Source organism: Taudactylus pleione, unplaced genomic scaffold (genome assembly GCF_031769625.1).
Source record: "Taudactylus pleione unplaced genomic scaffold, aTauple2 ptg000611l, whole genome shotgun sequence".
NCBI classification, from domain to species: domain Eukaryota; kingdom Metazoa; phylum Chordata; class Amphibia; order Anura; family Myobatrachidae; genus Taudactylus; species Taudactylus pleione.
In genome coordinates, this window is record NW_028285013.1 from 3,531,673 (window position 1) to 3,544,120 (window position 12,448).

The 12,448-nt window shown below is 45.9% G+C and overlaps 1 protein-coding gene across 1 annotated transcript in view; it reads left to right on the top strand.

Moving 5' to 3' along the window:
• POLR1A (RNA polymerase I subunit A) overlaps positions 1–12,448 on the top strand; it is a 102,901-nt gene that overhangs the window by 9,334 nt on the left and 81,119 nt on the right. The window contains exons 5-7 of the mRNA XM_088454281.1: positions 1,530–1,615; positions 4,115–4,212; positions 10,637–10,723. Of these exons, the coding sequence (XP_088310407.1) occupies positions 1,530–1,615; positions 4,115–4,212; positions 10,637–10,723 (271 nt within the window). The remainder of the gene's footprint in view (positions 1–1,529; positions 1,616–4,114; positions 4,213–10,636; positions 10,724–12,448) is intronic.

A 12,448-nucleotide genomic window follows, 5' to 3' on the forward strand; every position in this document is an offset into this window, starting at 1 on the left:
TAAAAACACGTAAAATGTTACGCCACTGGTTGCATAGTTTCCATTCGAGCTCTCAGCCCTTACAAGCTACTCCAAAGTATATTTTTGAGAGACTTACCTCAGGGGGATATAAGAAGAGTATTTCTTGGTGGTACAGTTTGATAGGTGCTTCCAAACCGGTAACTTTTCCGGCTCTCCTGAAATGGGAATTGGATCTTCCTAGATCACTTATGGAAGAAGAATGGGGCTCCATTTTTAAATCATGCTTCCGTATATCTAAATGTATTTACCATGTGGAAATGTGTTATAAACTTATTCATAGGATGTGTTTAATCCCCGACAGGCTCCATACAATTTGGCCCTAGCTTCCTAACAAATGTTGGCGCACATGCGGCTATATTGGGGATATTTATCATGTTTTTTGAGCATGTCCAGAATTGAATACATTGTGGCGTCAGGTATTTGGGTTAATCTCTAAAGTGACTGGGATTGCTATACCTCCAGATCCTCTTTTAGCACTATTCCATGTCTATTATGGCGATATTTCTTCTGGGGATAAATATGTGATGGGGCATATTTTAATTGCCACTAAGTCTCGTATTGCATATCACTGGCGTTCAGATGTAATCCCAAAATTGGATACAATAGATAATAAAATACAAGCTCATTGTGATTTTGAGATAGCGGGAGTCCCATACTCTACCTCAGCCAATAATCCATTAATGACATGGTCTAGCTGGAATGAATATCGAGCAGAGTCCCGGCGCATTCGAGGCATTACTAGCTTTATTTTGCCCGTATCTGATTCTAAATGATGGGAGATTTGTTTTATGTCTGTATGATGTTTGATATATGTTTGTATTGTTTATTTGTAGATTATTCGGTAAGTTTACAGTATTTCATTGATAATTTTGTTTATATATGTTGAAGTACCCTGGCTCTAGGGCCAATTTTTTCCCTGTCCCTATCCTGTTTATATTATTCTATTGTTTATTTTATTTTATTGTGTGTATTGTTATATATTTTTTTTGTGGTGAAAATTAATAAAAATGTAATATTGGAAAAAAATAAAATAAAACACGTAAAATGTGCGTGCTGCTCCTGCTTCCCAGTATCACCTTCTAGGCCGACCTACGCTCCCAACTCTGTCTCACGAGATTTCAGTAACTGCACAAACCAAGCCTCTCTCTGGCATCGGGTTACTGCGCATGTGCCGCTGATTTTGGAAACGCCCAACTTGTTTCATCACAATCCTTGTGTGAATTATACTGTTCTCAAGTACTTTCACTATTGTGCGCTCCATCCATTCACAGATCAATTCACTCCGGAGGAAAGTGGCAGGTGGGCAGTGCACTATAATATTAGAGCACAACAACCTTACTGCAATTGTGAAGAATAATTACAGTGTATTGCGTTTGACAGACTGTTAGCGCACTGATATATAGAAAATGTACTAAGCAAATGAGCTGAATTATTGCCGGTTTCTCTACCAATTTGAATATGTTTGTATCGGTTTCTCTGATTTCATGTTAATGGGGCTATTTCCCCAGGTGAAGAATACCTGTGTGACCAGGAACAAGCTGATCAGTGACTTCTGGAAGTCGCAAATGCGTTCCCAGAAGTGTCCTAGTTGCAGGTGAGTCATAATATGACATCGTTGAATGTTAATTCCGGATGTCCTTTGGCATAATCGGGGTCACCAAGAGGGGGGTGGGTACTCTTTACACAGGCCCTGCAGATCCGTAACGGGATGCGGCAGTTCGTGCAGGGGGAGAGAAGAGTCTGCTGCTGCTGCTGCTCTCTCCCTAGCCTAGAACATGCTGCTCTGTGCTGAGGGGAGAGGCTACTGCAGGAGCAGTCAGTCCCCTCTCTCCCTCCTCATGTGCGGGAGGGGGCAATCACACTTGCATCTCCCCTATGCAGCGAACACGGCAGCGAACCTAGTATATTTTAATTGTTTTGTAAGGAGGGGTTCTGGCCGCTGCTCCGAGTTAGCAATGACCACTCTGAGTAACGGGGCCCGGCTCAGCGGGTAGCAGCTGTGGGCATGATTCATTAATTGTGGACAGATTGTGATGATTGGTGCACCTCACGGTGTTCAGGACAATGTCAATTAATTTGCATGTCCTACATCTGCCCCACTAATGGGGTGTACTAACTATACAGTGGAGAGTTTTAGAGATGGCTAAGCAACACAATACACAAAGGAGCCATTGAGGCAGAAGAGACCTCTGCCAGCGCTGGTGGTAGACCTTTGGATCTGTTCTATTTTGCACAGACGAAGGGTGCGTTCCAGTCATGCCCTGTAATGATCCACTTGAGTTTGAGTCATGCTTCATTTGAGGGTTTGGGTATGGGATGCCGGCACTCGGTATCATGGTGCGCAGAATCCTGACGACAGAGTCCCGACAGGGTTAGGATACCGACACCTGTTGGTAAGTATCCCAACCCTACCCCTAACCCTCCCTCCCCGCACCCTAAACCCAACTCTCCCCTTCCTAGTGCTTAAACCTAACCCTCCCCCTAAACCCACTACTTACCGTCGTCATGCTTGTACTGGAATTCTGACTGGTGTCAGGATTCCGGCACCGGGCTCCCGACAGCCGAGATTTCAACTACTTCCCTTCTTGGAACAACACACTGTGAAATAAACCGTATATATGGGCCCTAAGCAAGCGTTAGTCTTGATAAGTAATCTGGGAACATTATTGAACATGATTGGCTGGGGCACTGGATCTTGTCCAGTTTTCCTGCCAATCTATGCGCCACGATTGCCCACCGAATCTGTGGCTTGGCCTCTGTGCTATAACTGATTTAGGTGACAAAATAGTTAGCCAATATGGAAAGCATCTATTAGGAAGTGTCTATTCAGGGTCCATTAAAAGTTTTATCAGACTTATCCCTTAAAGTAGCAATCCCATCTATGTGAGGTTTTTTTTTTCCTTTTTTATATAGCATAAATCATTTTGGCAGATCATAAGAAGAAATGTTATAATTGCACTTTTTCCTTGGTTTGTTTCTTCAGGCTGCTAATAATGATTTAGAATTCTGTACAGTGTCATGTGATTATAATCACAGTCACAGGATATAGGGTGCAGAGAAGCTCTGGAACACCCCTCTGAGCTCTGTTTGCACCGTAAAATCCTCCCCCTCCTTCACCTCCCTTTTGCTTTTAAATGACGCACTGTGTCTGTCGCCCAGAGAGGTTTTTGAAAAGGAGATGATGAACAATCAATGTTGGATGCATGATTAAAATGTACTTGAGTTGCTATATAAAGTAATAATCATCGGTGTGGGATTGCTGCTTTAACCTTTTACAAGTTGTCAGAATTCCAGCACTAGAAATGTGTGTTGGGCATGGATGGTGGTGTTAAAGGTCCATGCTATATCTTTCAGTAAAATAACTTATGTGGTATGATCAGGGTAAGGGTGCTGTCTCCTGGGATAAAAAGTTGTGCGTGTCATGCAAAGTACACCAGTCCCGGGTCTTGGTATAAGTAACTGCAGCTAGTTTTATTAGCAAAAATAAACAAAACCTAAAAGTAATTTCTGGCCTGTCCGGCTCTAACTAAACAAAATGATTCCCTCTCTCAGAATGGCGGTACCTACCCATCCCTCTCACATAACAGAAGTCTTTAGCTCAGTACTTAGTTTCAATAATCACTGTCTCTGACATGTACCTCAGACAGCGTGAGACCGACTACAGAGACTGACACAGCCTTTATCAGCCTCTCACAGGTGGTCTGGCAATCAAGGCTGCTTTCCCATTACATTAGTTATTACAGGCCTATGTGGCAATCTATCATAATTTCAAGTGAAGGTGTTGACTATATTAACCAATTAGACTGTTATAGTTTATCTAGTACATTTTATAAGATGATTGCTAGAATCTGGTTGCTATGGGCAACGCTTGCACTGGTTCTCTTTAGAATGTTTAATAAATCTCCTCCACAAGTGTCTTGCGCCATATGTGAGCTGTTATCGTACTGACAACCACCTGTAGGCAGGATTGAGTATTGCACCGTGTATAATGCACTAGACTAGAAGAGTAAGCTGCACAGCAAAAGTCGTTATACTGTTCTGAAAGTGATGTGCATTTTTTTTTTTCTTTTGTGTTACTTTTTCATTTTCACAGAGCACCACGGTCTGTAGTGAGAAAAGAGCACAATAGCAAACTGACCATAATATTGGCGTCCAAGCCGAAACAGATGAATCAGGATCCGGCTTCAGAAAGTGAGTTGGCTTATTTTATCTGAAGGTGTAAGCAGGACGCAAGCCTGTGTCCGTTTCATTCTGACAGATGTTCAGAGCTTTCTAATAAGAAACAATCTGACCTCTCACATTAGAGAGTGATCTGATGGGGTTTTATATTGGTTACTGGTCTACAAGACCTTTCTTACACGTCAGAGTTGACCCCGCTATATGTACGTTCTGCATCCTGTTATGTGTATAATGTCTTCCTGGTTGCGTCTCATGCACCCAGCTAGCTCTCCATAGCACTGCCAGTTTTGTGTCATGTCCTGGGGCTTTAAATCCAACAAACTTTCTTCTTCAGGGTCCATAGGCTCCACAGGGAGACCTTGGGGTGTTGGCGATGGCTTGGACATCTGGGCACCACGCAGTAATTTTTTTTCTCCCAGGATGCACCGGGCCACTCTCCCTATACCCTGAGCCAGTGGCATCTCAGTTTGCTTTTGTGCCCGGCCGGAGGCGGGTCACTGAAGACGCAGGGGGGCTGTTTACAGCCCCAGAAGATTTAAAGTAATTTCTTTACAGAGCGGACAGCTTTAGACAGTCCTGTGGACGTCCACGCTGCCACTCCATCACCCCGCCGGCGCCGAGACGCCGGTACTGATCCAGGGATCATGTGCTAGCCAGACCCCGCGGGAATCCCAGGACTGCAGCCGGACGCACGTGGAGCAGGTAAGAAGTGCTAGTCTTTTTCCATCGGATCTCAGGGGACACACCGGGGATGACTGCAGTGGAGCCAGGCACACACAACCTGCGCTTCCACAAGACCACCATGGACACATGCTGGCGCGCAAGCCAGCGTCCCGGGGTTAATTTGCCGGCCAGGGGAGGCAGCCTTCCCTGTTTACAACCGGTTCCGCCCCTCTGCTCAGCGCGCCTTTCCACTGTGGTCTGGCTTGGCTGAGGCAACACTTCTCCCACAGGTATGCCCCCTCTGAGGTCTCTGGTGGCTTTTGTCTCCTGGCAAGCCGTAGATCTCTCAGGACACGCGGAGCCCGAGTCCTCCTACATACCTCACCTACTGGTCAGCGTATGTAGCACTATAGCCTACCAGACACTAAGTCTGGGTAGTTGAATTGTAGCGCCATTGTGCAGGTGTTTTTTCTGCATTGTATGTGACTTTATGCTAGCGACGTCTCTGATTCTTACTCATCTGTCAGACAATATTATTATACCCTTTACTTTTTTTGAGCCCTTACAAGTGTTGTCAGGAGTGTTTATTATACCTCACACACATATATATATATTTATTACCAGTTGTATATATATATATAGCGCACACGTATTCCGCAGCGCTTTACAGAGAATAGTTGGCCATTCACATCAGTCCCTGCTTCAGTGGAACTTACACTCTATGGGCCTGATTCAGAGCCGCTCCTAAGCGGCCGCTCGTTCGTTCCGAGCGATGTTTGCCCAACTGCGCATGCGTACGGATCGTAATACGCATGCGCGAACCAGTCAGTGCGGCCGAAAATCGTTTGTTCGCTAAATAGCGAATGCCTGCTATTTTGAGTGACAGGAGGAGGCATATGTGGGTGGTAACAGGGGAAGGTGCTTGAAAACAGGGAGTGGAGATCCGAACGCAGGCGTGCTTAAAGGTCAAAACGGGCGTTTTATGGGTGTGCATAATTAATACAGCAGCGTCATTGACCACGTCACTGGGTTATTTTATAGTCAGAACTGCTCGCAAGATTGTGGTAGGAAAAACCAACCACAAGAATTGTGAGCAGTTCATACGCTGGTCGATGTACTCGATTAATCTAATAAATAGCGGACATGACGTAGGATGCGAGCGGCCAGGGGGCGTGATTATCCAAAAAACAACCACAAGTTTTTTCGCTCGTTCAAACCTAGAGGTGTGAACAGACCGCAAAGAGCGAACAGTTCATTTGAATAGCCACCCCTTTTTTCTGAACAAACGACCGCAAATAGCGTCCGGCTCTGAATGAGGTCCTATGTTCCCTATCACATGCACATAAACTAGGGTTAATTTTTGTTGGGAGCCAGTCAACCTACCAGTATATTTTTGGAGTGTGGGAGGAATCCGGAGCACCCGGAGGAAACCCACGCAAGCACAGGGAGAATATACAAACTCCACACAGTTATGGCCGTGATGGGAATTGAACCCATGACCTCAGTGCTGTGAGGCAGTAATGCTATATAAATAAATAAATATATGTGGGGATGATTTGCATGACAGCAGGGCTGGAGCAGAATCGTGCACACCATGTGCTGCAGGGCTAGGTGTGGGGACATGATCTTAGAGGGATTGTGTGTAAAGTGTTATAATCCTCCAGGCCCCTCTGTAGTCCCAGCCACCTCGCAGGAGCCTCCTTGGGGATCCTTTGCTCAGACATTGACAGCCATGGCGGGGCGGTGGGCAGAACCCCCTGTGTTTCCCCAGATAGGGTTCACACAGCAGTCGGTTTTGCCCTCACAAGGCCTACCTCTACTAATTTCACCCATGCAGGTTCAGTCTGTGCCTCCTCCATGGGTGGATACTGTCTACTACAGTGCAGACCCTGGCGCATACCTCTCATACCCTCCATGCTATGTTGCAGGGGGATAAACCCCTTAGACCGACTAAAAGCCTATGCCGTCATCCCAATCTACACAATATGATGACGATGACACTAATACCGGGGAGATTCTAGGTGCTCTGTTCAAGGAAATAAGGACTACTTCAGCAGTATTTCCGTTATCTGATCAGCTAGTGGAGCACATGGAAGTGGCTTGGAAATTGCCTGGGAAGTGTTATCAGCCTCAAAGACGCCTGGCTTATGCCTGTCCCTTTCTAGAGGAACATTGTACTAAATGGGAATCACCTCCTGCGGTGGACTCTCATGTGACGCGCTTAATCAAAAGCGCTACTCTACCTATGCCATCCATTTCTTCCTTAAAGGATACCACGGGTAGGAAGGTAGAGGTATGTTTAAAGTCAATGTATTCTCTTTCAGGGGCAGTTCCTAGACCGGGTATGGCTATCTCCTGGGTGGCCAAGGCTATGGAGTTCTGGGCAGACTCCCTAGAGGAGTCCTTTCCTTCAGGTGCTACCGCAGATCAAGTGGCTCTGGTGGGTAACATCCGTGATTCAGCTCCATATATTAACGAGGCTGCTTTGGATGTCACCCTCTTATTCTCCAGGATTTTGGCTGCTGCGGTGTCAGCTTGCAGTTCTTTAAGGCTGTGCTCTTGGAGAGCGGACGCGGACTCTAAGAAAGGATTAGAGTGTTTACTTTATAATGGTAAGATCTTATTTGGTCCTGACCTGGACAAGATTGTGGATACATGGGCAGCAGCTAAATTTGCGTGTCTGCCTTCGGCATCTACTTCTTCAGAATCCCGGACCTCGTCCTAAGGGTCAGCCCTTTCCCAGACAGTCAGCCCTCAAAAAGACTACCAAGCCTAAGAAGCAGGACTGGAGTACCAGACGTCCGGCGGCCAAGTCCGATGACAAGGTGGGAGGCCGACTTCTTCAGTTCGCCCAATGCTGGTGTAAGACCACCACAGACACTTGGGTAAGAGAAGTGGTCTCTTATGGGTATGCAGAAGGCCTCCCCATCATTTCTTCTGTGCAGGCCCTCTGTCAGACAAAGACAAGGCATTACAAATCCAGAAGGCCATACAATCCTGGCTTCAAGCGGGAGTTGTAGTCCCTGTCCCGTTGCCTCAGAGAGCAACGGGTTATTACTCCAATCTTTCTGGTTCAAAAACCGAACGGATCCTATCGGCCTATACTCAATCTCAAGTCCCTGAACAAATTCCCCAGGGTACCTCTGTTCAGGATGGAAACCCTATGCTCAATTATACTGGCTATGAAACCTGGGGATTTTATGGTGTCGCTGGTTATTCAGGATGCATACCTGCATATTCCGATTGCTTCATCCCACCAGCGTTTTCTCCGGTTTGCTGTACAGCAGCAACATTTCCAGTTTCGGGCTCTGCCCTTTGGTCTATCCACTGCACCTCGGGTATTTACCAAAGTTATGGCTGTCATGGTGGCCCATCTGCGGGGACAGGGTGCCAGACTGCTACTATATTTCGACGACCTTCTGTTGTTAGCAGGGTCTCCAGAAGTACTCCACCAACATCTGCAGCTTACAATATCTGTTCTACAGAACAGATATTGACTCACGGGTGGTTAATCAATTGGAATAAGTCCTCACTGATTCCATCACAGAGGATGCTCTATCTGGGAGCACTGTTGGATTCCCAGCAGCAGAGGATTTTTCTGACACCAGAAAAGAGCTCCACTTTGCAGACGCGGGTGCGCAGATGTCTCCACAGTCGCCGGTTGTCAATCCACTCGACAATGCAGGTGCTGGGATTCATGGTGTCAACTTTCGACATGGTAGAGTATGCCCAGCTCCATTCCAGGCCTCTGCAGAAATGTATCCTCTCCAGGTGGAACGGGTTACCCCATCTGCTAAAAGCACAGAAAATGGTGCTATGTATGGTACGTCTATCCCTATCCTGGTGGTTGAAGACAGATCGCCTCACCAAAGGGCGCCCCTTTTGGATTCCGGACTGGGTAATTCTGACAGCGGATGCCAGTCTCAGAGGTTGGGGCGCAGTGACGGGTCTACACTCTTTTCAGGGTCATTGGACAGCAGAGGAATCTGCCCAGCCAATCAACATATTGGAGCTTCGGGCGGTCTTCAGAACCCTCCAGGTAGCCAGACTCATACTTAATGGAAAGCCCGTGCAGGTTCAGTCAGACAATGCCACGACGGTGGCTTACATCAACCATCGAGGAGGAACTCGAAGTCAGGCGGCAATGACAGAGATGTCACGCATTCTGACATGGGCAGAAGGCCATCTCCCAGCCATATAGGCAGTGTTCATTTCGGGAGTTCTCAATTGAAGCAGATTTCCTCAGCCATCACGACGTGCATCCATGGGAATGGTCTCTTCACCAAGAGGTGTTTCAACTCCTAGTGGACAAGTGGGGCCTTCCAGAAGTGGACCTCATGGCCTGCAGAATCAATCATAAGCTGCCAAGATACGGGTCCAGGAAAAGAGATGCCGGGGCACTCCTGGTCGATGCTCTGTCCGTAAAATGGACCTTCCAGTTTGTGTATCTGTTTCCTCCAGTCTCCCTTCTTCCTCGAGTCATTTGGAAGTTCAAACAAGAGGGAGGAACGGTCCTGCTGGGGTTTCCAGCGTGGCCCAGACGGCATTGGTACTGAGATCTTCAGAGTCTCTCCATCGACACTCCATTGCTGTTGCCTCAACGTCCGGACCTGTTGTCTCACGGTCTTTGCCTTTACACGGACCTGGGTCATCTGTGGCGCCTCGGCTGTTCAGCTTTGTAAGGTGGCCACATGGTCTTCTGTCCTGACCTTTTTAAGGTTCTAGGCATTAGATACATTTGCTTCTCAGGCTGCTTCCTTCGGTCGCTGGATTCTCCTGTCAGATCATGAGGGTCCCCACCCTTGATGGACTGCTTTGGGACATCCCCAAGATCTCCCTGTGGAGCCTATGGACCCTGAAAAAAAATGAGAGCTATGGTAAGAATTTTACCTTTTTGTTATCTCTCTTTTTTCGAGGTCCATAAGGTCCACAGGGCACCCACCCTGACGCTCATTGCTTCAGATGGGCTTCGCTCTGGTCACCGGATGTTCCATCTCCTTCGTGAGAATGTAATTCCTGTGTGATCCAGACTGCCTTCTTTTTTTTATCCTCCTTCGGCCTTTGGCTTATTACGAACAGAGGTGCCTCTAGCTCGGGGGTGGGGTATAGGGAGAGTGGCCCGGTGCATCCTGGGAGAAAACATTTACTGCGTGGTGCCCCGATGCCCAAGCCCTCACCAACACCCCAAGGTCTCCCTATGGACTCTATGGACCTCGAAGAAAGAGAGATAACAAAGGTAAGTTCATACCATAGCTCACAATTTTTCTGACAACTTAGACATAGCAAGAAGGTGCCATAGAAATCTAACATCCGAGCAATGGGTTTGGTAAAAGTTACAGGAGGGTTCTTCCAGGCTACGAAACTTATCTGATGTGAAAATCTTCATTAAATACTCTGGGAGATGGTGCTTGAAATCCCAACATATTTCCCCTCAGCTCGTCATTTTATCATCACTTTTTAGATTGTAAGCCAAAATCGGCGGCACAAATGTAACTGATCACGATTCTGTGTACAGCGCTGTATAACAATAATTACATTAACAATGCTATAGTCTCCGCTCCCTGACACACTGCTGTTTCTAAGGTATTAGCTATTGTCTTATTCCAGTAATTCTTTATCATATGTGAAGTAGGATGTATTGTGTTATGGAAGGGTCTGTATCTGCCATCGTAGCCATCATTCTACCTTATGTTAAATTATAATAATCATGGAATATTATCCTCCTGAATTTACATGGCCAAGAATGTCAGCTATATTTTCTTTTCTTTTCCAGAGATTGAAAGCATGGAGTTAAGTAAACGAGGCTACCTGACACCCAACACTACAAAGGAGCACATAGAGGCCCTCTGGGAAAATGAGGGTAATGCTTTATGTCTATCAGGAGCTCAGCAGGAGGGGCTTAAATATAATTAAAGGAACCGGTGCAATTTATATTAGCTGAGAGCAACCAATCCACAGTTCATTTTCAGTCATCTAGAAAGAGTAAGGCTGTGAAAGCAAATATATGATCCCTTGCTTTTGGGTAGTTGCACGTTTGCATTTAACTAATTCCAATCTCCGAATCCAAGATGGAGGAGGCCCTCTGGTAAATAAACACTCCAGAAGCATATGTGATTGTCCATACTCCAATGAAGGTATGTGAGTACTGGAATGTTGTCATCAGTTAGTTTCCAGAGTAGTTATTTATCAGAGTTCGTCCTCCATTTTGGATGCTGCATACAGCAAACAGGTTAAGGCGCTGGTAGTGATTACTTGTACATCATAGCTTGTTGTCTTGGAAAATGTATTTTGGCGGATAGTGATATTCATAATATTAACAAATACAGTGGTCTATTTACTAAGCAGTGTTAGGAGACAGAGTGAAAAGTGATAAGGTGTCAGCCAATCAGCTCATTTTTCAAACACAGCCTGAGATGACAGTTGGGAGCTGATTGGTTGGCACCTTATCACTTTCTTATCACTTTTCACTCTGTCTCCTAACACTGTAAATAGACCCCACAGACGCCCCCCCCCCTCCAACTTCCTGTCAGGCTCTTGTAAAATTAAAATGTCATGGAGTATTTCCCGCCCTTCCATCACAAACAGCAAGTGGCCTGTCCTATAGATCAGTGGTTCTCAATCAGTCCTCAAGACCCCAAACAGGTCATGTTTTCCAGGTCACCCAGCAGGTGCACAGGTGAATTCATTAATCACTGACACATTTTAAAAGATCCACAAGTGGAGCTAATTATTTCACTTGTGATTTTGTGAGGAGACCTGGAAAACATGCACTGTTGGGGGTTCCTGAGGACCGAGTTGAGAACCAGTGCTATAGATAATAGCCATTTGTTAAATGGCTGCCAATATGAGACAAAAGGAACATATTAAAGCTATTGCACATTTATTCCCTTTACAGCTATCTGCTCAGAGCACTTGTTACCCAGGAGACTGAACGCTCGGAGGCAGGCTTCTGTACTTTCCCCTCTTCATGCTTAATCCAAAATCATCACCATAGAAAAGATAAAAGGATTTGTAATAAATAGCTCTTAGGTGATGACATTAAAGAATAAGTTGGAGCTGAGCTCATCCCCCAGTGTTGGTCCTGGGCAGCACTGCAACAAACAATTCAAACAATTTCAAACGTTTACCTACCAGCTACATTCCTTACACTATCTGCTGGGGTCACAATGAGTCTGGGGTTCCACCATTCCCATCCCCCCCCCCCCCCCCCCCCATTCTGTTTTTGTAAAAAAAAATTTTTTTATTTATTTATTAACCGTTTCTTATATAGCACAGCATATTCCGTTGCGCTTTACAATTGGAAACATTGATAGAACAAAACAGGGTAATAACAGACAGACATAGAGGTAAGAGGGCCCTGCTTGCAAGCTAACAATCTATAGGGAAATAGGCATTGATACACAAGGATAGGTGCTATATATATTGCAATTTGGTCCGGCCAGAACGCAGAGTTTCTTGGTGTGCTGCATGATCCAGTCACACAGGAATGTCAGCAAAATGTCAGGAGTATGTGAAAGAAAGACAATATGTGAGGTTATGTGTGGACTGTGAGAGGGAATGTAATAAGACATGGAAGATATGAAGG